Source organism: Piliocolobus tephrosceles, chromosome 4 (genome assembly GCF_002776525.5).
Source record: "Piliocolobus tephrosceles isolate RC106 chromosome 4, ASM277652v3, whole genome shotgun sequence".
In the NCBI taxonomy this organism is placed as follows: domain Eukaryota; kingdom Metazoa; phylum Chordata; class Mammalia; order Primates; family Cercopithecidae; genus Piliocolobus; species Piliocolobus tephrosceles.
The window spans coordinates 177,647,357-177,669,868 of record NC_045437.1 but is presented as its reverse complement, the minus strand read 5'-3'; the positions used below and the strand labels follow the sequence as shown (position 1 = coordinate 177,669,868).

Below are 22,512 nucleotides of genomic sequence, written 5' to 3'. Positions count from 1 at the left end.
GGATAGGTGAGGGCAGCAAAAGAGCACTGGATGAAGAGTCAGCCAGGTGTCACCTGTGTGAACTCCCTGTGACACAGTCTCTTGCATTTGTGCCCAGGTGCACACAAGGCCACCAACTCTCAGTCACATCCACAGGGATACACTAGCAGAGAGGCAGCTCCATGCCAACTGCCACAGCCACGGCCCCTGTATGACGTTCCTTGGTCTCCCCATCTGGACGTGGGGGTGGGGTGCGTGGGATGGAGAGAAGAGGTGTCCTTCTCTGGTGTCCTTCAGCCCAGAATCACCCAGCCTAGAGACAGAGCCAGGGTGGGTCTGCTGGATGGGGGCCTGGGCTGAGGATGGCAGCCTAGGGAGGCAAAATCTTGACCCAGGAGCATGTACCTGGCAGAGGCGGGTGGTGCAGGAGGGCAGCAGGGGCCGACAGAACTTCTTCATGGAGCTGACAGCAGCTGGGAAGGCCGGGGCAGAGAAGATGGCTGCCACCAGGTTGATCCTGAGGATCCAGGACAGCATTTCTTCCTTGCTCCTGGGGACAGGACGGGGAGAGGGTGCTGGCCTCTCACACAGGACTCCCTGTCCCCTACTCAGCGTCACATACCCAGCACTGGGCCTGGCACTAAGAAGGCACCAGTACCTCTAGATGAGTGGGTAAAGGGGAGAGGGAGGACGCATGGGGGCTGGATGGGCCTGGCCAGAGCTATGCAGGGAGCTCCCTTTCTATCCCAGCTCCCAGGCACACCTGGATTCTCATGTGAAAATCAAACTTCCCAGGTTCACAGCTAGAGGCCCTGGAGTGAATGGGTGGGAATGACCGTGGACTGGGGATCATCAGAGGCAATGGCAACTGGGCGACCCTCACAGTCCTCCTGCCCTCCCCCGCTGCCTGCCCAGCACTGGCACTGTGATCCTGAGGCCTCATCCACCAGCCTGTCTCCTTGCAAGCTCATGTGCACCCCAGTCTCAAGTCATAGGAAGGCGAGAGGTGGTAGAAGGACAGCCTTACAGGTTACCTGGAGGGTGCATCTTTCCCACATTTAAAGCCAAGGATGATTCATAAAGATGCCACCTGCCCCACATTTCAGACTCCAGCGCACTCGGCAGCCCCTGCAGGGCTTGTTAAACACAGTTGCTGGAGCCATCCCAGAATTTCAGGTTCAGTAGGTCTAAGGCAGGGCCAGAGAGACTGCAAGTGATGCTGAGGGGAACCACACACTGAGAACCGCTGCTTTGGGGGTCCCAGCTGTCGGTCTGGGTCATGTGGATACACATGCTCTGTTGCTGACTCACGGGAAGGAGAGGGGTTGTGTGCTGCGTCACTGCGACCCTAGGCCCCAGGTGGGAGTGAGGGGCTCCAGCTCCTACTCACGGTGCCTGGAAAAGGAATACCCTCCAGTCGGCCGTCTTAAGCTTGAGCACGTTGGACTTCTTGCTGTAGTCAGAGGCCCTGGTGGCCAGAGCGTGATGCACGCGAATGGCGTTCTTCAGGTCACCCTCCGATAGAGCTTTGTCAGGCCTGTACTCATCCTGGGTGGGGCGGGATGGGTGAGATAGGGTCACTGACCCACACCTTCCACTCTCCCCTCCCCTCACTCCTCTCTGTCTAACCCTATAGCTCCCTTAATTTTCTGTTCCTGCTGCCTCACCCACCCCAACAAGAATCCAGGCATCCCTCCCCTTACCCCGGTTTGTCCCAGAGGCCTAAACAGGCCTCACACTGAGTGTCCACTGAGCGACTAGGCACCAAGTTCTCCCAAAAACCTCCAAAGCCCTGAGTGGTCCCAAGTCTGGAGAAGGACCCAGCATGTACCTGAGTCCCAGGTCCTGCCTGGGGCCCTTGGGGTGCCACAAGGCTGGGGTGGGATGGGACTGAGCTGGCCCTTTCTGAGTAAGGTCTCTGGGGCAGTCTCTCACCTTCTGCAGGTACAGGATGGTCCCTTTGAGCACTGCGTAGAATTTCTTCCAGCCACGCCTCCCACGGGGTGCTGGGGAGGAGGGCACTAGTAGTGTGGCTGCAGCCACCCTCTGCAATCTCTCCAACCCCACCTCCCACTATATGTCCACCTGTATGTTCATCCCCAAGGAGTGGTCTGGGGCACCCCCCTCTGTGCCAGCCTCCCTCTCATGCCCCTCTTCCAGCCTGACACCCACTCCTCTTGCCATCCATGTCAGCATGAGTCTTCCGGGTCAGGACGCCGTGCTTGTAGGTGGTGGCACTGAGCGCCTGTGGGACATCCAGGAAGGGGTTGCCACCATCCAGGATTCGCGTCACCTTCTTCGTGCCTGTCCCGAACTTGTCATCCACCAGCTCAGACAGGGATTTCCTCAGCTCGTCCTCATCACTAGGGAAGTACTAGGCCTGAGCACCACCTCCAGAGAGGCCTCAGCCGTGCATCATCATGGCCTTCCCCATCAGCCTCCCATCCCGGAGCCAGGGTCACGGAGGAAGAGCAGCCCCAGGAGGCAGAGATGAAGAGATTCCAATTCCAGACCACAGATCCAGATCTCTGACCCCTCCTCTCATTTCCACTTCCGACCTCTGACCTCTGATCTTTGATTTTTGTCCTCCAAGCCCCAAATGTCACCCTTGATCACAAATGTGGAGACTTTACTGTCTCCAGGTCTCCCTCCCAGTCTTCCTTCTCCTCTCTCCATCCCAGGGAGCACTAACCGTGGCCAGACTGAAGCTGCTGCACAAACTGCACCAACATGCTGGAAGAGGGAGGCCAGCTGGTAAGACCCTGAAGTCTGGGCCCCCAGGAGAGCCCTGGCAGAAGAGTGCCAGCTCTTACCCTGTGGGGTTGGAGTTCCTGCCAATCCCTGCCTGAGGCCTCTACATGGACCTGGCTGCCCTGGGGAGCACAGCAGAGCCTTTCACAGTCTCCCCAAACAGCAAGGTCAACATCCCTCTCTCCTGTTGAGACCTACAGGTCTCGCTGCTTTTGCAGGGGAAGAAGTTAGAGGGCACTCTCACCTTCCCACTGTCAGTAACAGTCACCATCTAAACGTGGACATATTCTACAGGTTATAGGGGCCTCATGCCTCTTGTCTGCCTACTTCCCAAAGGGAAAGGAGCAGTCATCAATGGGAATTGGAACACTATCCCCATATAGAAAACCAGCTGTGAACATCATAGAACTAAAGTCACAGTTCAACCTATTCCATAACAATGCAAACATTGCACTCTTTTTCTCAATACAGAAGATGAATCCAAAGAGGAATTCAACACCAGGTGTGAGCCAGCTAGACACAGGTGTCGGGCCCTGGATTGGGAAGGATCAGCACCATGGAGAGTGGTCAGAATGACGGACCTGCACCCCCACACTCCCCCTCCCAGGAATGCAGGCTCCCCATACCTGTGCCCGCAGGCACTACTCACATGGCCCATTCCAGCTTTTCATTCTTGATGGAGTTGTAAAGGGTCTGGGAGAGGGAAAAGAGAGAGGGGGGAATTCAGGTGAAGAGTCAAAGAAACCCCCATCTACCACCAGTAACGTGGGTACAGTGAGAGATCACCTTTTCAGCCAATAGGGCAAAGTGGATGTTTGATTCATACTTATTTGTTAGATGGGTAAGTGAGTGGGTGGGTGGATGCATGGATGGGTGGTATTTAATTATGTGGTCACTTAATGTCAATCTCCCATAGGAGACTGTAAGCTTCACAAGGTCAGAGGCTGTCCATTTGTTCACTACTGAATCTCCAGTGCATAATCCAGAACTTGACATACAGCAAGTGCTCAACAGGGTAGATGAATGGATGGGAGGATGAATGGGAGGATGGGTGAGTGAATGGATGGATGGGGAAGTGGACAGGTGGAAGATGGAAGGATGGGTGGGGAAATAGGCAGGTGGATGGGTGAATGAATAGAAGATGGGTGGGTGGATAGAGGGTACATGAGGAAGATTTAGGGGTGTATGCATGAGGATATGCGTGGGCAAATGAATGTCAGGGTGTTGGGTGGATGATTGAGTAAATGATTGGGTGGATAGATTTGACGATGAATGGGTGGGTGGGTTGGTGAGTAAGTGAATGGGTGGGGAATAGGAGGTAGGGGGATGGGCGAGTAGATGTGGAGATGTTTGTCAAGGTGAGTAGACGAGGGAGTGTTTGAAGAGTACAGGGTGTCTGTGTGGGTGAAAGGTGAATGGGTGAGTGGGATGGGGACTCTCAGTGGGTCTCTAGTGGGATGGGGACTCTCAGCAGATAATACTATGTGGGGAGTGGGAAGGAGAGATTTGGGGATATATATATATGGGTGGTGGGTGAATGGGTGGGTGTATGGGTAGGTGAATGATTGAGTGGCTGGGTGGATGCATGGGAGGATGAGTGGATGGGTGCAGAAGTGGGTAGATAGGTGAATGAGTAGATGGGGAGAAATGGATAGGTGGATAGTGGGACTGGGATTGTTTGATTCACAAATATGTTCTTAACAAATGCTTCTCAGTGGTGAAGAATATAATATAGTAAGAAGAGTGATGGAGACAATGTTCTATGGAACATTGGGGTTTGGATGGAGACCTCCGAACTCATTATTCAACTACCCCTGTAGTATTATCAGATTCTTCAAACCCACTATTTAAAAATGAAGCTGGCTGGGTGTGGTGGCTTATGCCTGTAATTTCAGCACTTTGCGAGGCTGAGGTGCGAGGATTGCTTGAGCCCAGGAGCTTGAGATCAGCCTGGGCAACAGAGTGAGACCCCCAGGCTCTACAAAAAAAAAAGATATATATATATATACACACACACACATATATATATATATATATATATATATATATATATATATATATATCGCCAGGCACAGTGGCATGCACCTATAGTCCCAGCTACTTGGGAGGCTGAGGTGGGAGAATCCTTCAAGGCCAAAAGTTCAAGGCTTCAGTGAGCCTTGATTGCATCACTGCACTCCAGTGTGGGTAACAGAATGAGATCTTGTCTCAAAAATACATACATAATAAAAATGAGCCCATCACCAACCCACCAAAAATCTGCTCCTTTTCCTCAGTTCAGAAATGACCAGACTAGAAAGGCTAGAGTTCCACCCTTCACTTCAGGTTCAAAAGAAAACTGGATTCTCTTAATTCCTGGTGATGTCGAAGGAAAGGGGGGGCTTTTCCTTGGGGTGACAATAATGATGTTTGTGGTAAAGGTGGTGGTGGCGGTTGTGGTGGGTGGCAGCTGTGATAATTGGTAGCAGTGTTGATTATTACTGTGACAGTAATGGTGATAATGGAGTACTAAAAACAAATCTCACAAAGCCTTCCCCTCTGCCTAACTTAGGGAACACAGAACAGCTAAATGTTGAGTTCGGTGGTTTCTAACTTTGTCATCATGGCCCTGCACCCTGTGTTAAGGGCCTGGAATGCCAGGATTTCAGGGGACAGAGACCTCTCTCCTCTCTATCCACACAGGGTGCAGCTAGTGGGATGGGGACTCTCAGCAGATAATACCTTCAGCAGGTCTTTGGCAAAGTCTTGGCCATCATTCAGCTGGTCCAAGTTGGCAATGAATTGTTGACAGGACATCTTCTTGCCAATGTTCTGTAATGGAGAAATGGTTCTGCCTAAGAGTAGGGAAGGAGGCTGGTGTGTTCCCCACACACCCTGCCCTGCCCAGCCAGAGGGATGAGGCAGCGTTAAGGGCAACAATGAAAATTAAATTGCATGAATTTTCTATTGTCTCCAAGAGTTTACAAAACTCTTTCTCACAGTCAGAACTGTGCTTGATTCTCAAGCATCTTGAGAGGTTGGGCTTCTTCTGCAGCCCAGGTGAAGGAGTCGGGCTGGATGAAGAGTTGTAAGAGCTGACATTTGCCAGGTGCCTACTGTGTTCCAGGTCTTGTGCTTGACATGCATTATCTTATTTATTTCTCACCCCAAGGAGAAGGTGAGGTGCCTGTTTTTATTATCCCCATTTGATAGGTAAGGAAACTGAAGTACAGGAAAGTGAAGTGGCATGCCCATGATCAAACGGCAAGGAAGTGAAAGGCCCAAGTGTGTCTGAAACCAAAGCCCGTGCTCTCACCGCTACTCCACGGTTAACTATTCCAAGGTCACTCAGCACCAGGACTTGAACCCCGGCCTCTTGGCTTCTGAAAAGAAGCTCTGCATATTCTGCCACAACTGTCTCACCCTCTCAGCTGCACAGAGGGGCAGCAAGACTTCCAAGACATAGGTGAAGTGAGGGAAAGTTTATGGGAGTCAAAAATCAATTGCCACGGACACACATGAGTGCCCCATGCTAAGCTGAGCTGAGCTGGAACAGAGAACCCAAGCAGATGGTTTCACACTCGGAGGTAGAAACAGGCAAAGAGCTGGAAATGACTAAATCCCCAAGTTCTGCCTTCTTGTTTTAACCAATGAGTAGCAGAGGGGCTCAAACCCTGCAAACCCAACACCTAATATTCATACTTCCAGACTCTCCTTGGAGTCCCCATGTCTGAGAAAACACAAACAGGATGTGAGGATCCTTCATCTTTGTGAGGATGAAGACTCTTGAATAGCAGATACTTATCACTGTAGGATTTTGTGGATTAGAGTTTGCTCTAAAGCAGTGTTTTCCAAGGTTTACCTACAGAACTCTGGTATCCCAGGAGATGGAAATAGGTATTCTCTCAAAAAGAGATTTCATAATAGAACAAGTTTATCTACATGTTTCAGAGTCTTTACCACGCTCATATGTGCTGGTCTCTCCAAGGAGAGGATCCCATGTCATTTCCCAAGTTTACTGACTTTGGCACTATTTTAGCAAAGACACTCTATTAGCATCATATGGGACATTCACACACCATAGAAATCATTCAGAAAACAATGATATAAGGCTTTATAAGTAGCTGACAAGCAAGAACTTTCTATGCTTTTCCAAATCATTCAGGAGAAAAGGTCCTATGTATGCTTTGATAAAAGTGTGTTTTGTATGTTTCTGTGTAAGTTTTACATAGATACGTGTGTGTGTACATAGATAAATATATAGCCGTGTGTGTACATTTGTAATAGATTATAAGGGCAATGTTGATAAGACTGTCGTTGAGTTCCACACAAACTGAACATTCCCCAGCCATTGGTCAGGAGCGCAAAATCAAAAAATAACAAGGCTAAGATTTCTAATCTGAGCAATATCAGACTATCTTCTTGTGAGTGAAACTTCCCAGCAGCATTGGAGGCTTTACAAAAGCAGTGAAGGCTTCAAGGGTGAGGATCCTGCAGGGGAGTGTGGAGAGGTGACCCCAGAAAGAGCAGCGTTCCTCCCTGAAGCAGCTGCTGCCTCCCAGCAGCAGCCAGGGACTGAGCAGCTAAGTGGCCTCTTAGGATTGGAGAAACGAGATTGGAGTTCAGGGTCCACCAAGGACAAGGGTCTTGGGAAGCACCCAGTCACACTTCAACAAAAAAGTTGAAATTAAGAAAGAAAATACTAAAAGAAGAAAAATTATCCCAGATGGAAATGTGGAGAAGCAGAAATGAATGAAATAACAAAAAGAATTGGTAATTCTAAATGAAAATTGACTATGTAGAGCAACAATAAAGTTTTCCAGGGAATAAAATATAGAGAGATACAATAGTTAAAAGCACGACAACAGGAGTATATAAGTTAAGAGAGCAGTAAATGGAACTAAAGTGTTTCAAGGTATTTCATTGCCCAGGAAGTGGTACAAGTACTTTATAAGTCGAGAATGCAAATTGCCAACCATAAAAGGAATTCCGAAAGAATGCACAACTAACAAGCTAACAGAGCAGGGAAATGGAATTCTAAAAAATGCTTAATCCAAAAGCAGGCAAAAGAAGAAGATAAAAGAAACAGAACAGTGGAGTCAAAGAGAAAACAAATAGTCACTTGATATACTTAAACTCAAATATATCATAATTCATTAAATGTTCAAATTAACATTATTACCGGATTTTATTTTTAAGTATATAAGAGACATGCCTTAAATATAAAAGAACAGAAATCTTTGAAAGAAAAAGTCAGAAAAGGATGTAACACATAAACACTAACAAAAGAACTCCAGTATAGCTACACTAACATCTGACAAAATAGATTTGAAGGCAAGAAGCATTACTAGACATAAAGAAGGACATGTTCATAGTGATAAAAGTGTCAATCTGCCAGAAGATATGATCATCCTAAATGTGTATACATCTAGTAGTATAGCTTCAAAATATACAAGACAAAAATTGACAGAACCAAAAGAAGACATATTCACAATCTTGGCTGGAGATTTTAACACTGTTCTCTTAGTAACAGAAAGAACAAGCCAACGAAAAATTGGCAAGAATTCTATGCAAAAAAATTAGATAATCTAGATGAAATGGACAAATTCTTAGAAATACACAAGCTACTAAAACTGGCTCAAGAAGAAATAGAAAATCTGAATAGACCTATAACAAGTAAAGAGATTGAATCAATAACTTAAAAAAAAAAAAAAAAAGCAAGGCCAGGTGTGGTGGCTCACACCTGTAATCCCAGCACTTTGGGAAGCCAAGGTGGGAGGATCACTTGAACCCAGGAGTTGGAGACCAACCTGGGCAACATAGGGAGACCCTGTCTCTAAAAAAACAATAAAAGAAAGAGAGAAAGAGAGGAAGGAAGGAAGGAAGGAAGGAAGGAAGGAAGGAAGGAAGGAAGGAAGGAAGGAAGGAAGGAAGGGAGGGAAAGAGAAAGAAAGAAAAAAGAAAGAAAGAAAGAAAGAAAGAAAGAAAGAAAGAAAGAAAGAAAGAAAGAAAGAAAGAAAGAAAGAAAGAAAGAGAAGAAAGAAAGAAAGAAAGAAAATTAGCTGGGCATGGTGGCACATGCCTGTGGTCCCAGCTACTCAGGAAGCTGAGGTGCTTGAGCCCAGGAGGTTGAGGCTGCAGTGAGCCAGGATCACACCACTACACTTCAGCCTGGGTGACAGAGAGACCCTGTCTCAAAAGGAAAACAAAACAAAACAAAACAAAAACAAAACAACAACAACAAAAAAAAAACACTATCAAGAGATGAAAAGCAACCCACAGAGTGAGAAAAAAATATTTGTAAATCAAGTATCTACCAAGGGTCTAGTGTCTAGGATATATAAAGAACTCTAAGAATACAACAACAAAAGACAAACAACCTAATTTTAAAACGAATGAAGGACCTGAATAGACATTTCTCCAAAGAAAATACACAAATGGCCAAAAAGTGCATGAAAAAAATGCTCAACATAACTAATTAGGGAAACACAAATCCAAACCACAATGAGATACCACTTCACATCCACTAGGATGGCTATCTTTTTTTTTTTAAAGAAAGAAAGAAAGAAAAGGGTTGGTGAGGATGTAAAGAAATTAGAACACCCCAGCACGTTGGTGGTAGAAACGTAAAATGGTTCAGCCACTATGGAAAACAGTTGGGCACTTCCTCAAAAAGTTAAATGTAGAATTATCCTATGACCCAGCAAGTCTATCCTAGGTATATATCCCTAAAATATGAAAACAGATATTCAGACAAAAACTTGTACACGAATGTTCACAGCCGTACTATTCACAATCACTGAAAGATGGAAATGACCCAAATATCCATCAAGAGATGAACAGATAAACAAAATGTGACATATCCATACAATGGAATATTATTAAGCCATGAAAAATGAACCACCAATAGATGCTACGACATGAATGAACCTTGAAAACATGCTAAATGAAAGACGCCAGTCACAACAGGCCACATATTGTGTGATCCTACTCATATGAAACATCTACAATAGGCAAATTCACAGAGACAGAAAGCAAATTAGCATTAGCCAGGGGCCAGGTGGAGGAGGAAATGGGGTATGACTGCTAATGGGTATGGGGTTTCCTTCTGGTGTGATGAAGATGTTCAGAAACTAGACAGTAGTGACGATTGCACGCCATTATGAATGTACTTAGTGCCACTAAATTGTAAGCTTTAAAATAGTTAAAATGGTAAGTTTCATAACAAGAAAATAAATCAGTAAGAATATACATGATTTTTACAACACATATAGGCACCTTATTGGCACATATAGAACATTATAACCAACAACCACAGAATATATTCTTTTCAAGTCCACATGAAACATTCACTAGAATTGATCTTTCTCAGGACCAAAAAGCAAGACTCATGCAAAGAAGTGAAATTATACTGGGTAAGTTATCTGCTTTAAAATATAATACTTATAATGACAGTCAGGCAAAAAGACATGCACCCGGATCATCTGAAAGCCCAAGGGAGGTCCATGATTTGGGGCCTCTGAATTCCCAGTTCCACCCTTCCCTCCCACCCCATTTGGATCTACAGGGCTTCCCAGTCTTTCCTGAGCCCTTGGACTTCTTCCCATAGCCTCTGTCTCTGAGCAGAGGAAAGTCACAGCGGGTACAACCACCGCCCCATCCCAAGGCCTGGATCCTGGCACTCTAGGGCCAGGGCGACCATCTCCTCAAACTCATCTCCTTGCCCAGAGTAGAGGCTGGATGGGTACAGGGTGATGCCCAGGCCATCGTCCAGGTAGTAAAACTGTGTCACTGCCTTTGCCCCAGAGGAGCCAGGCCTTTTCCCACAAGTCTGACTTCCATGCACAGCCCTGAGGTCAGAACAATGCTAGCCTGTCTTTAAGGCTCATTCCAGAAGCAGGATGAGGTGGGCCAAACAGACGTTATCCTTCAGGAGGAGGGGAGGGGCTGACCAAAGGTCCTATGGGCAGAAAAACCCTTGCCACTATTTGCAAATCTAGGCTAAACCTTAATTATACTTGGTATTCCCTTAAGGTTATTGTGTGAGGCTCTGTCACCATCTGAGAATGGGCAGACCCCTGCAGACCTCAGGATAGCATCCAAACCCTGGCCTGTTCCTCCAGCCCTCCACCATCCAGCCCAAACGCACCTTGCCAGAAACTCCCACTGTTGCCACTCTTCAAGCAACACAAGGTTGGAGAGAAATTAAGCTATTCCTGAAAAATAACTAAACTTTGTTTCAGCTTGAGCTCTCCTGGAATGACTTCTCCCACCTACCCCTCCCTCTCTGTTTGCCTCAACCCTGGTGGTTCTCCCTCCCTTACCCCAGCCTTCAGTCAACTCACCAATGCCATAGGCTGTGCAACAAAAATGCCTCTGGAATTTCTCTCCTGGTCTCCATCTCCAATTCTAACCCACATTGCCATCTTCTCATGGCTGGAGCTTGCAAATCACCATTCCCTGACATCCCCCACTCAGTGCATCCCAGACTCATTTACTGACCAGTCATCACCCATCATCACCAGCACTGGCATCATCTCCAAAACCCCCATTTCAAATACAACTCCTGACCCCCATCTCCTGCTCTTCCACCTCCCCCATTCTTTAAAACCCTCACTCCAACAACCCTTTGATCCTCTGTTGAGATCTGATATAGTTTGGCCCTGTGTCCCCACTCAAATCACATCTTGAACTGTAATCCCCATATGTCAAGGGAGGAAGGTGATTGGATCATGGGGGTGGTTTCCCCCATGCTGTTCTCGTGATAGTGAGTGAGTTCTCAGGAGATCTGATGGTTTTACAAGTGTTTGGAAGTTCCTCCTACATTCTTCTCTCCTGCCACCTCATGAAGAAGATGTCTGCTTTCCCTTCCGCCATGACTGTAAGTTTCCTGAGGCCTCCCCAGCCATGTGGAACTGTGAGTCAATGAAGTCTCTTTCCTTTACAAATTACCCAGTCTCAGGGATGTTCTTTCTAGCAGTGTGAAAATGGACTAATACAAGATCCAAAGGTCCTCACTTTCTTTTGTATCCAGTTTAGATTCCAGGCCCCATTGGTAACCACTTCCCTGCAAACATCTCTCTTGCCCCTTTCTGTTTCTGTCATATTTGCCCAGAAAAAGCCCAGCACTGACTAAACCCAGCTGATTTCCTATACTGTACCTGTATCCAAGTCTAACCAAATACACTTGCAGGACACACAGCTATGCTGGTCCTATTTTACGTCTATGACCACAGCCACATGGGCATGGAGACTCCTGACACTGCCACAGGTCCTGTGTTTGCTCTCCATCCTCCATGAACATGGCACACTTTTCCTTTCCATTAAAAGCCTCAAAGTCTCTGTAGTAGACACTGTGGCTCACTCTCTCCAAAACCCCTTTCCCATTATGTATCAGCAATGAGGTGTGGGTGGGGAAGAATGACCCCACCTTCTAGCCCTGGGCTAGGCCCTGGATCACCTCATTCCTCTTGCCACAGAGATTGATTTGGGTAACCTAGGCTTTTTCCAGTTGTCCCATGGTATTCCCTGGGCCAAAGAGACTAGTTCAGAAAATGGCATATGCCCCATCTGGGGCCAATGGTATTTTATAGCCACTTTCTGGGAGCTTCTGTGGTAGAAGCCCTCCTGACTCCAGCTCCTAAGAAGACACTTCAGATACCAACTCTCTCCAGCAAGCAGAGAAGTACGGCTGTGAGATCTGGAATTGCTGCATCTATCGGGCCTGCGTAGGGGAAGCCAGGCTTGGGATGAGGCTGACATCACTGTCAGAAGAAAATGACAAGAAATTAGATCACCTCTTAACTGGAGGCAAGGCTGAATCTAATCCACCCTGGACCCTGCCTGACTCTACACTTTTCAAACAGTAAGTAGCTGCCATTTTTAAAGCTAGTGGTGTTACATTTCTGTGACCTTAACTAAACCCATCCTGACTGGTCAGCCCCCATCCCATCTTCACTCTGAGCTCAGGACCTCATCTCATGCTTCGTGGTAGAAGTAGAAGCTGTCAGAAGCCCCTCATCTCATCGCCAGAGCTACCAAGCCTACTGCAGCACCTCCACTTTCTGCCTCGCTTTCTTATGAACATGGGAGATGGGTCAACATTCCCCACTCCCATTTAAGGCCACTCCCTACCTGTGCTCTGCTTCTCATCTCGAGGGAAGCTTCCACTGTCCCTTATCTCTCCTGCAGTGGCAGCGTCTTGTCTGCTGGGTTGATCCTGGTGGCACGCGCACAAGGTTGGGCTGTTTTAACATCAGACTTGACTGCTGGCTCCTATCAGTCCCCCACGCAAGGCCAAACATCTTAAGAGCTGTCTATGGCCACCACACCCTCACCTCCTGAACTCATCTTGCCCACTTCAACCTGGCATCTGTCCTCTCCACTCCACCTAAGGTGCTCTTATAAAGGCCTCCAATGACCTTGACCATCCCATCCATGACCGCTCCAATCCCAATGGTCACTCTCGTGCCATCACCTTACTTGACCTCACGGCAGCCTTTTCTACAGTTGGTCACTCACTCCCTTCTCCTCGAAATGCTGTCTTGTCTGGGCTTCAGAGATGCCACACACTCATGGGTTTCCTCCAACCTCCCTGGATGCGTTGCAGTCTCTCCCACTCCTCAGCCTTGCCTCTACATAACGCTGAGCCCCAGGACTTGGCCATCAGTGTGTTCTCTCTGCAGGGACATGGCAATCAGCCATTCCCATAGCTTTGAATTCTACCCCACCCCCATCTCTGTCCAGCCCATGTGTCTGCACCGGGCCCAGACTCATCCATGTCACCGCCTCCTTGGCCTCCTCTCATTGATGTCCAGAGGCATCTCAAACACAGTTCAAAAGTGGGACTCGAGTCCGCCTCTCCCATTCACCACCACCCCCACACAGAAGTTTCTTCCCCATCTCAGGAAACGGCACCCCCAGCTAGCCAGATGCCAAAGCCACCCTTGCTCCTCTCTTTCACTGACCAACCCCATCAGCAAGTCCTGTGAGACTCAGTCCTGAAAGGTCTCCCTTGTCAGTCCCTTCTACCCATGCTACCATCATCTCCCATCTGCACATAAACAAACACCTCTAAGGAAACAGTTCTGCAGCTCCTTAAAAAATTAAACACAGAACAACCAGATATATGAACCAGCAAGTCCACTCCGAGGTAGAAACCCCAAAGAACTGAAAACAGGTGTTCAAACAAAAGCTTGTGCACGAATGTTCACAGCAGCACCATTCCCAACAGCCACAAGACGGCAGCCCTGCTGGCCCCATTGCCTGAAATGCACAGTCCTAGATCTTTCAATGGGTCGGCTTCCACTGATCCAGGTCTCTGCCCAAACCTTGCAGTCTTTCCCTGACCCCTAGTCCGGACCCCATCATGCCTTCCTGTGTATGCCCTTCACAGAGCCAGCACAACTTGTAACCGCTTGTTCACTTCTGTGTTGTCCACTTCCTGTAACAGGTGGGGCTCCCTTTCCTGTCTTGTTCATGGAATACAGAAGGTGCTCAGAAGACAGGGTTGTTGTTGAGCCTCCAACCTCAAGGGTCCCAGCGCCCCTCCTACACAAAGCCTCCCCCGTTCCTCGACCAGACTGCACCCATCTCAGGGGCATGCCTATAGCCTGATACCCCTTTACTGCCTCCTGTTCTGACCAGAACTCTTTCTGTGGGCACTAGCAGGGCCCCTGTTCTCGAGATCCCCACAACCCACCAGGCCTCAGTCCCTACTTGATTAGTGACAGGGGGAGGGGAGGAGGCAAGGGGAAAAGTGCAAAGCGTCAGGTGCTCTGAAGAACTCCCAGTAACTGCAACCGCCAGGCCTTGCCCACGAGCTTTACTTCATATTCTTTATACACTGGCACTTTATCATGGGGAAACTGATGTGCAGTGAAGTAAATAACTTGCCTCAGGCCACACAGCCTTCGTGTGGAGCAACAGAGAACACAGCCTCGGAGCCCACGCTCCTAATCTCTGAGCAGGACCACGCAAAGAGAGAGACGTCTCTACTAAAAATACAAAAGCTTAGCCAGGCGTGGTGGCAGGTGCCTGTAGTCCCAGCTACTCAGGAGGCTGAGGCAGGAGAATGTGTTGAACCCAGGAGGCGGAGCTTGCAGTGAGCTGAGATCGCGCCACTGCACTCCAGCCTGGGCGACAGAGTGAGACTCCGTCTCAAAAAAAAAAAAAAGAGAGAGAAGAAAGCCTCAGTGTCTGTCTGCTGCAAACATGAACAGTCTTCCCAGTCCACTTCTAATCTATGAAGTCCTGACGTTTCTCCTCAGCTGTGGCATCAATGTGGGACCACGCCAGCTAAGGCCCACCAAGCTCCGGGGTGCTCTTGGCCCAGGGTTCACTACACAGTGGCTGCCACCCTCCTTAGCAGCTCTTAGCCATAGGGAGGGGCAACCAGGGCTTGGCCCAGGAGAAACAGCCCTGAGATTGACCACAGGCCCAGCCAGGGGTGGGGACAGGGAGTGAGGGGCCTGTTGAGTGCTCCTTTTAAAGCAGACTAGCAACACCTGCTCTTTGTCAATAAACAAAGGGCACAGTCTGGGGGAACAGCAGCAGGCTCATGGACTTTGGCGCTCAGTGACATTCATGTGGAATGCGTCTTCTCTCTTGTTCCACACTCAGGTTGCAGGCCCAGGTGGACTTAGCAAAAGCTGTCACATATTTGCTCTTCCTGACACAGGGACCGAGGTTCTAGCCCTCCCAGGCCAGGTGCCCCAGTGCACCCATGAGCCCAGGCTGCCAGCAGACTGGGCCTTCACAATCTCACCCTCCAGGGGCCTGCAGGCTGGGTCTTCCAGCTTGCCCTTGGTTCAGTGTTCACAGTAATGAGGAATACTATTGTTCTTTTTATGTAACAAAATTCTACATAATAAAATTCCTACTAGGCGCCAGACCCTGCCCCTTGGTACCATGTATATTACATCTCTCAGTCCTGCCCATGACACTGCAGGGAGATCATTATTCCCACCTCCTGGATGTGAAACCTGAGGCTCAGAGAGGGCCAGTGCTTGCCCAGGGTCACACAGCTACCACGTGGAGGCAAGAGTGGAATCTGAAGTTGGGTCTATCCCAGCTCTTTCTTTCACCCCAAAATCCCCGAGATTTCCTGGTTAACTCACTGACCTGTTGTCCCCATGAGTCACTGAGACATTCTCTACCTAGCAGGGGATTCTGACAACCCTGGGTGAACAATGATGGGGCAGTGATTGGGTGGAGCCAGATGGTGATGGGGACACAGAAGGACGACATGGTGATGGGGGCCTCAGCACACAGGGCATGCACACCACTAGCTACACTTACCACCTGCGAGGGCAAGAGAGCCCAGAGAGGGGTTCCGGAGCAGACAGAGGAAAGAAGAAGGAGTTATTGAGTCATGAGAAGCGCTGAGACAGCCTAGGGCCTGGACCAGACAGTCTCACAGCCTGGGTGTTCACTGCTTGGCCTGGTCGGGGCTAGGGGGTTGGGAGGGGTTGCCCTGGGCATGGTATTTCAATGCAGCTGCATTCAGACTTGTGGGACAGGGGCAGAAAGGGCACATGATCTCTTAGCATGGACAAGGGGCACATATTTGTGGCTCATCTTAAATTCCCATGACCCAGCTGCTCTCACTGGCATACTTGGGGGTGGGGACTCAGGCAGATCACACGTGGATGAAACTAGGGCGGGGCCAAATCTAGAAGCCAAGCTGCCCAACCCCCAGGCCTTCAAAAAGAAGCCTGGCCACTGAGTGAGAGGTCTCAAGAAGGGACCGGGATCAACACAAGGTGGGTCCCTGAGAGAACATGTGACACCCCCACCTCCACCTCCCCAACTCACGTGGCCGTGCAGGTCCGTGTTGAGCAGCATCAGGGCACAGGTGAGTGTGTGGATCCCATCTGAGTCAGAGACGTGGCATGCTCAGTGCGAGGATCCAACCTCTTCCCACCCCGTCTCCCGACAGAACCCACCAGGAGGCCTTGGACACCGGGTGAAGCCAGCCGCCTGCCAAACGCACCTCAGGGGCCAGGGCCTGCATGATGCTCCTGGTCTGCCCCCATTTGCAGGGCCCAAGTGTCTTGCCTGCCCCAGGAGTCTGACCACCCTGGACCCACTCTGGCCCGGACTTCTGCCTCCTGTGGCCAAATTCACCTTGAACCTCAGACCTAGGAATGGCTCTGAGCCCCCAGCCCTGCCCCTGCATTGACCTGTGTCTCTCCCAATGATGAGCCTCGTCCCCCAGTTCCTGAGATGTGGGCCCATCTATTGGGCAAGTCCTGTCCCTAAGAGGACCCCAACCTAGACCCCCACCACACCGGGACAGCCACCACACCAACAGTCAGCACCATGACAGGGACCACAGAGAAGGGAGAGCCACAGAGCTGAATCCCGAGGCTGGAGGGACTTCCAGGCAGTGGGGAGGAGAACAGGCAAGACTGCGCTTTGCTCAGCAGGCAGACGTATGCCATAGCTTATTCAATTAGCATTCATTGAGCACCTACTGCATGCCAGAGAGGACAAACCATCTGGGCCTGGCAACAGGACCAAAGTGCTGGGTGGACCAGGGTGGGAGGGGGCCAGGGCCTGGCTGAGTGGGTGGGGAGGGTTGGGCAGAGTGGGTGGGGGCCATACCTTCCGAGGTGCTGTCATCAGGGTTGCACTGGCAGTACCGGCGGGAGAAGTGTGTGAGGACTCGCTCACGCTCTTGTGTCTCCCCCATCAGTGGGAAGGCCTTCAAGAATGTTCTGGAAGGCAATTCAAAGCTGCTGAGGGCAGTCTGAGTCCTCACCCAGGGTAAGACCACCGCCCCACACACACCACACACCCACCCTAGGGGGCCAGGGCTCCATTGCCCCATTCTCTGGGTCTGGATGCTCTCTCCAGCCCGGGAGGCCCTGGCCCCCAGGACGGCCACTCTGGAGTGCTGAGGCCAGGGGGCCTGGTAAACTTTAGAGTTTCAGTCCTCATCACCCTCCAGGGACCTTCTGGAAGTAGGCAGAGGACAGATGGTGAAGAACAAAGAAGAGCACCTCAGCACCTGCTCTTCTTCAGGGTGGACGCCCACTCCTTGCTCCTTCCCCTACGGCCAGGCCCTGTCCATGCCTGCCCTTCAGAATGCTCCTCCTCAGTCATCCTCCCTCTTTCATGTGCCACCAGCTGAGCCCAGGCCCAACCCTGATCCCCCCACTCCTCCCTCACCCCAAGAATGAGTTGTCACCAAGTCCTGATGGTTTGTTCTTCAACCTCGACCTTAATCCTCCTCCTCTGCCACCACCCTTATCATGTGCCCAGGACAACGGGGCCACCCCTGCACCCACTACCTCCTCCCCGCAGACACCAATTTGTCTTTCTAAATACCCACGCAGGCAGGACTTACTGCTGCTTAAAATCCATCACTGGGCCAGGTGCGGTGGCTCGCACCTATAATCCCAGCATTTTGGGAGGCTGAGGTGGGCAGATCACCCAAGGTCAGGAGTTCAAGACCAGCCTGGCCAACATGGTGAAACCCTGTCTCTACTAAAAATACAAAAATTAGCCAGGTATGCTGGCACGTGCCTGTAATCCAAGCTACTCAGGAGGTTGAGGAAAGAGAATCACTTGAACCCAGGAGGCAGAGGTTGCAGTGAGCCAAGGTCATGCCATTGCACTCCAGCCTGGGCAACAATGTAAGATTCCATCTCAAAAAAAAAAAAAAAAAACCCCGTGACTCCTTGGCACCCTCAGAATAGCACCCAGGCTCCTCAGGTCATGGCCACATTCGCTGCCCAGACTACCCTCCTGTGCCTCTAATCTCACACCCACCTGCTACCTTCACACCCTGGACAGAACAGGCATTTCACTAGTCAGTGCCTCAGAGCAGGCCAGGCCTCCGGGACACCCTTCCTTCCTCGGCTGGGCAGCTCTGAATCTCCCTCAAGGCCCAATTCAAAGGTCATTCCCTTGGGAAGGGAGATTGCAGGCTGAGGCCATTGGTGTCTCCATCAGTCTTGGGTTCAGGAGATGGTTTGTTCTTAATTTTGCTATAGTTGATTTCATTTTGGCCCAGAATGACTGCAATGCCCACTTTGTTTTACCCTCTCTCATGCCACCTCCTAAGGCACCCTGGGACCTGCAAGCCGTGTCTTAGCCAGCCCTTACCCTTTGAGGCGCCTCAAGGCATCCAAAACTGCAGAGTATTCTCAAAATCCAATCCCAAGCAACCAACTGCTGCATAATAGCACTGCCCTGTCTGACAGCTCGCTGCCCTTCTCTCCCTATCTCTCTTGCTTCCTGTTCTCTTCTCCCATCTGTCCCCCAGCCTGGCCCCTCCCCTCTTCTCACATTCCTCCAGGACTTTCTCTAAACCTCCCCCATTCCAACCTTAGCCTGTTTTACCTCTGAGCCATCCATCCCAGCTCCTACTCCCCAGCCCAAACTCCCCTTCCCTGGACACTCTGCCTCAAGCCCCAACCAAGTGCCACGACCACCAAACTCTTGGGCTGTCCCTAGGGGCAGCCCCACCACTGCCCACCCTCCCCCACATCTTGGCACCACCAGCCCTTTTACTCTACCCTCTGTGCAACTTCTCACACCGACCTTTCCCCTCTGCCCAACCTCATGCTTGTTCTCTCCCACCTGACCCTCTTCAGAAGCCTACATGCTTGCAGTGCCTGCACAATTGAGCCTCAGTATTGGGCTGGCATACAAGGCACTCAGTCCAACACCTATACCTCTGATCATGAGCTGACCCCACTGAACAACTTCCGCAACCAATCTTCCTCATTCTACTGCAATCTTTACAACTCAGCTCAGGATACAGTAGCCTGCTGAACACTAACACTTCCACTGAAAACAATAAAACCATGGGTTTTCTTAAGCTATTGGAAATATTGCTGAGGCAGCAAAGACCAAAAGGGCCAAGATTCTGGAGAGGAGAGAACTGCGGAAAGGTAGTTTGAGCTTCTGTGGCTGCTTTTTCCCTAGGGGAATTGCTGATTATGGGCACAGGCAAGAGGCAGGGCATTGGGTGGCTTCAAGAGGCTGGAGACTTCAGGGGCTGTAAACACATGGCCACTTTTCCCTTTGAGATAGTTGCTGAATTTCAGAGATATAAAAGATACAGGCCGGGCGCGGTGGCTCATGCCTGTAATCCCAGCACTTCGAGAGGCCGAGGCAGGCGGATCACGAGGTCAGGAGATCGAGACCATCCTGGCTAACATGGTGAAACCCTGGCTCTAATAAAAATACAAAAAATTAGCCAGGCGTGGTGGCAGGCACCTGTAGTCCCATCTACTCTGGAGGCTGAGGCAGGAGAAAGGTGTGAATCCAGGAGGCGGAGCTTGCAGTGAGTGGAGATCATGCCACTGCACTCCAGCCTGGGCAACAGAGCAAGACTCTGTCTCAAAAAAAAAAAGATACAAAAGGCAGGAAGCAAAAAGCCTAAGCAGAAATCCTCTGAGAAGTAGAGGGAATTTTTTTTTTATTGAAGAGGGGGAAGTGTTGCTGCACTGAGAAGACAAAATTAGGCTTCTGAGCCAAGAAAGGGGTTTGCCCAACTGAACACACAAGACTCCCAGTAGAAAACTCTGAGGACCTCTACCCTATGATCAGAGCACACCCTGAGCCATAGCAAACTTCAGTGCAAGGATTAGGACTGCATCCCCACACGCCTTCTAACTGCCTAGCAAAGGACAACGTAAACCCTCACTGGAGGAATATAGAATAATCTAGAAGCACTACAATTCTTTTTTTTTTTTTTTTTTTTTTTTGAGACGGAGTCTCGCTGTGTCTCCCAGACTGGAGTGCAGTGGCACGATCTCAGCTCACCGCAAGCTCCACCTCCCAGGTTGACGCCATTCTCCTGCCCCAGCCTCCCGAGTAGCTGTTCAAAAAAGAGAGGGAAAATAATGGAAAAGATGGATAATTCACCCAGAGAATTAGAATCTATTTTTTAATTTTTTTAATAAAATGGAAATTCTAGAAATGGAAAATATAACATAAATTCAAAACTCAGTAAATGAGTTCGAAACCCATTTATGCCTATTGTGCCATTATCAGAACGTTTAGCGTGTGGGAGTTATTTATATCCTACTGCTTAAGGTCATCACCAAGGTCTGATTTTGTAATTCAGAAAACTGCAACCTCAGGCATAAATGGGTTAATGACACATTAGAAACAGAAAAGGGTAAGCGAAGTGAAGTGAAAACAGGTCAGCCGAAAATATCCCAACAGAAGCAAAGAAAAAAGAATGGAAATTACTTTTTTTGTACGTGGGTTTTGTTTGTTTGTTTGTTTGTTTCTTTGAGATAGGGTTTCACTCTGTCACCCAGGTTGGAGTGCAGTGGTACAGTCATGGCTCACTACAGCCTCAACCTCCCCAGGCTCAGGTGATCTTCCCACCTAAGCCTCCTGAGGAGCCGGGACAACAGGCCTGCACCACCGTGCCTGGCTAGTTTTTCTACTTTTTGTAGAGACTTGGCCTCCCTATGCTGTCCAGGCTGGTCTGGAACTCCTGGCCTCAGGTAATCTTCTGGCCTCGGCCTCCCAAAATGCTGGGACTTCCCAAAGTGCTGGGATTACAGGTATGAGCCACCGTGTCCGGCCAGAAATTACATTTTTTAAAGTGTAAGAGACACGTGGAACACAGTCAAAAGGTCTAACGTGCATGAATCACCCCACCCCTTAGCTCAAAGATGCTTCCATCTCTCCTAGGGCCTGGTCAGTATCTGCCCAGTTGGCCCCTGCCGCCAGAGCCTACTAGATACTACAAGGCTGCAACCATCCATTCTACCCTCCAGCTCCTAGGAACCTGCAATTGGCCCTCCTGAGGTCTACTCCCTAGGTCCTAAACCAATATCGTTGAGATCAAATCCCATTTTACCATCTCCTCCCTCGATGACTGTGAGGAAGTCTCTTTATCCCTCTGGCCCATAGTTTCTTCATGTGAAAAACATGAATGATAGTGCCTACCTTACCGGGGTACGGAGGATGCAGTAAGCAAGGTGAGTAAAGACCTAGAGGATCTGGCAGGCAGGAAGTGCTCAATACAGGCAAGTCCTGAGCCTCCTTTCTTCTCCTAGAGTCACAACTACATTTCCACCCTCACATCCTAACAGCTACTACAAAGTGGGCACTCACTAAACTACTGGGCCGCTGCTGCTCCTGTGGCCCCTTCCCCACAGCCTCACCAGGGGGTCAAAAGACTTGCCCAAGGTTGTACAGCAAGTTTATGGTAGAGCTGGCATAAGCATCCAGATGTGCAGCCTGTACCACTTGTGGGCACTGCCCATCCCAGCCCCACTGACCTGAGTGCTCGGTCCAGAGTCAAGCCCGAGAAGTCGAAGAAACTGAGGTACTCCCCGGCCACCAGTCTGCTAAACTCGTTGCTGCCAGGAGAGTATGGGATGTCTGTTAGAAGCAGGGTCCAGCGCAAGGATGACAGAATCATAGGCATTACTTGGGGAGTGGGGCCCAGGGTACCCGGACCCACTCACCCCCAAGACCTGCTCAACCCCTAGGCTACTGGCCAGTTGGGCCATAACATTCAACCTTGGTCTGGGGGTGTCAGGAAGGCTTCATTCCTTCCTGGGGGAGGTAATGTCTCAGTCAACACAAGGAATTACATGCTAACCAGGCAAAGGAAGTAGGGGTGGGATGATGCAGTGTCCCCAGGGAGGAAACTGTATGGCATGTCCAAGAAGCTACCAGCAGGGCCATGTGGCCAGAACCTAAAGAACAGGAAGTGGGGCAGCAAGTGATGAGGAGGGGACCAGGGGAAGGACCAGGACTTGATTCAGAACGGTTAAAGCAGGGATGGGCAGTCTGTATTTTGGAATGCACTACTTGCTA

General features: G+C 49.7%; 1 protein-coding gene across 1 annotated transcript in view; it reads right to left on the bottom strand.

Moving 5' to 3' along the window:
- The window catches only part of LOC111528387 (PH and SEC7 domain-containing protein 2), a 48,274-nt gene that overhangs the window by 5,341 nt on the left and 20,421 nt on the right, over positions 1-22,512 (bottom strand). The window contains exons 5-13 of the mRNA XM_023195089.3: positions 21,969-22,049; positions 17,317-17,429; positions 16,525-16,583; positions 5,452-5,541; positions 3,380-3,423; positions 2,152-2,342; positions 1,915-1,985; positions 1,370-1,527; positions 385-529 (exon numbers count right to left, since the gene is read on the bottom strand). Coding sequence (XP_023050857.2) covers positions 385-529; positions 1,370-1,527; positions 1,915-1,985; positions 2,152-2,342; positions 3,380-3,423; positions 5,452-5,541; positions 16,525-16,583; positions 17,317-17,429; positions 21,969-22,049 — 952 coding nt within the window. The remainder of the gene's footprint in view (positions 1-384; positions 530-1,369; positions 1,528-1,914; positions 1,986-2,151; positions 2,343-3,379; positions 3,424-5,451; positions 5,542-16,524; positions 16,584-17,316; positions 17,430-21,968; positions 22,050-22,512) is intronic.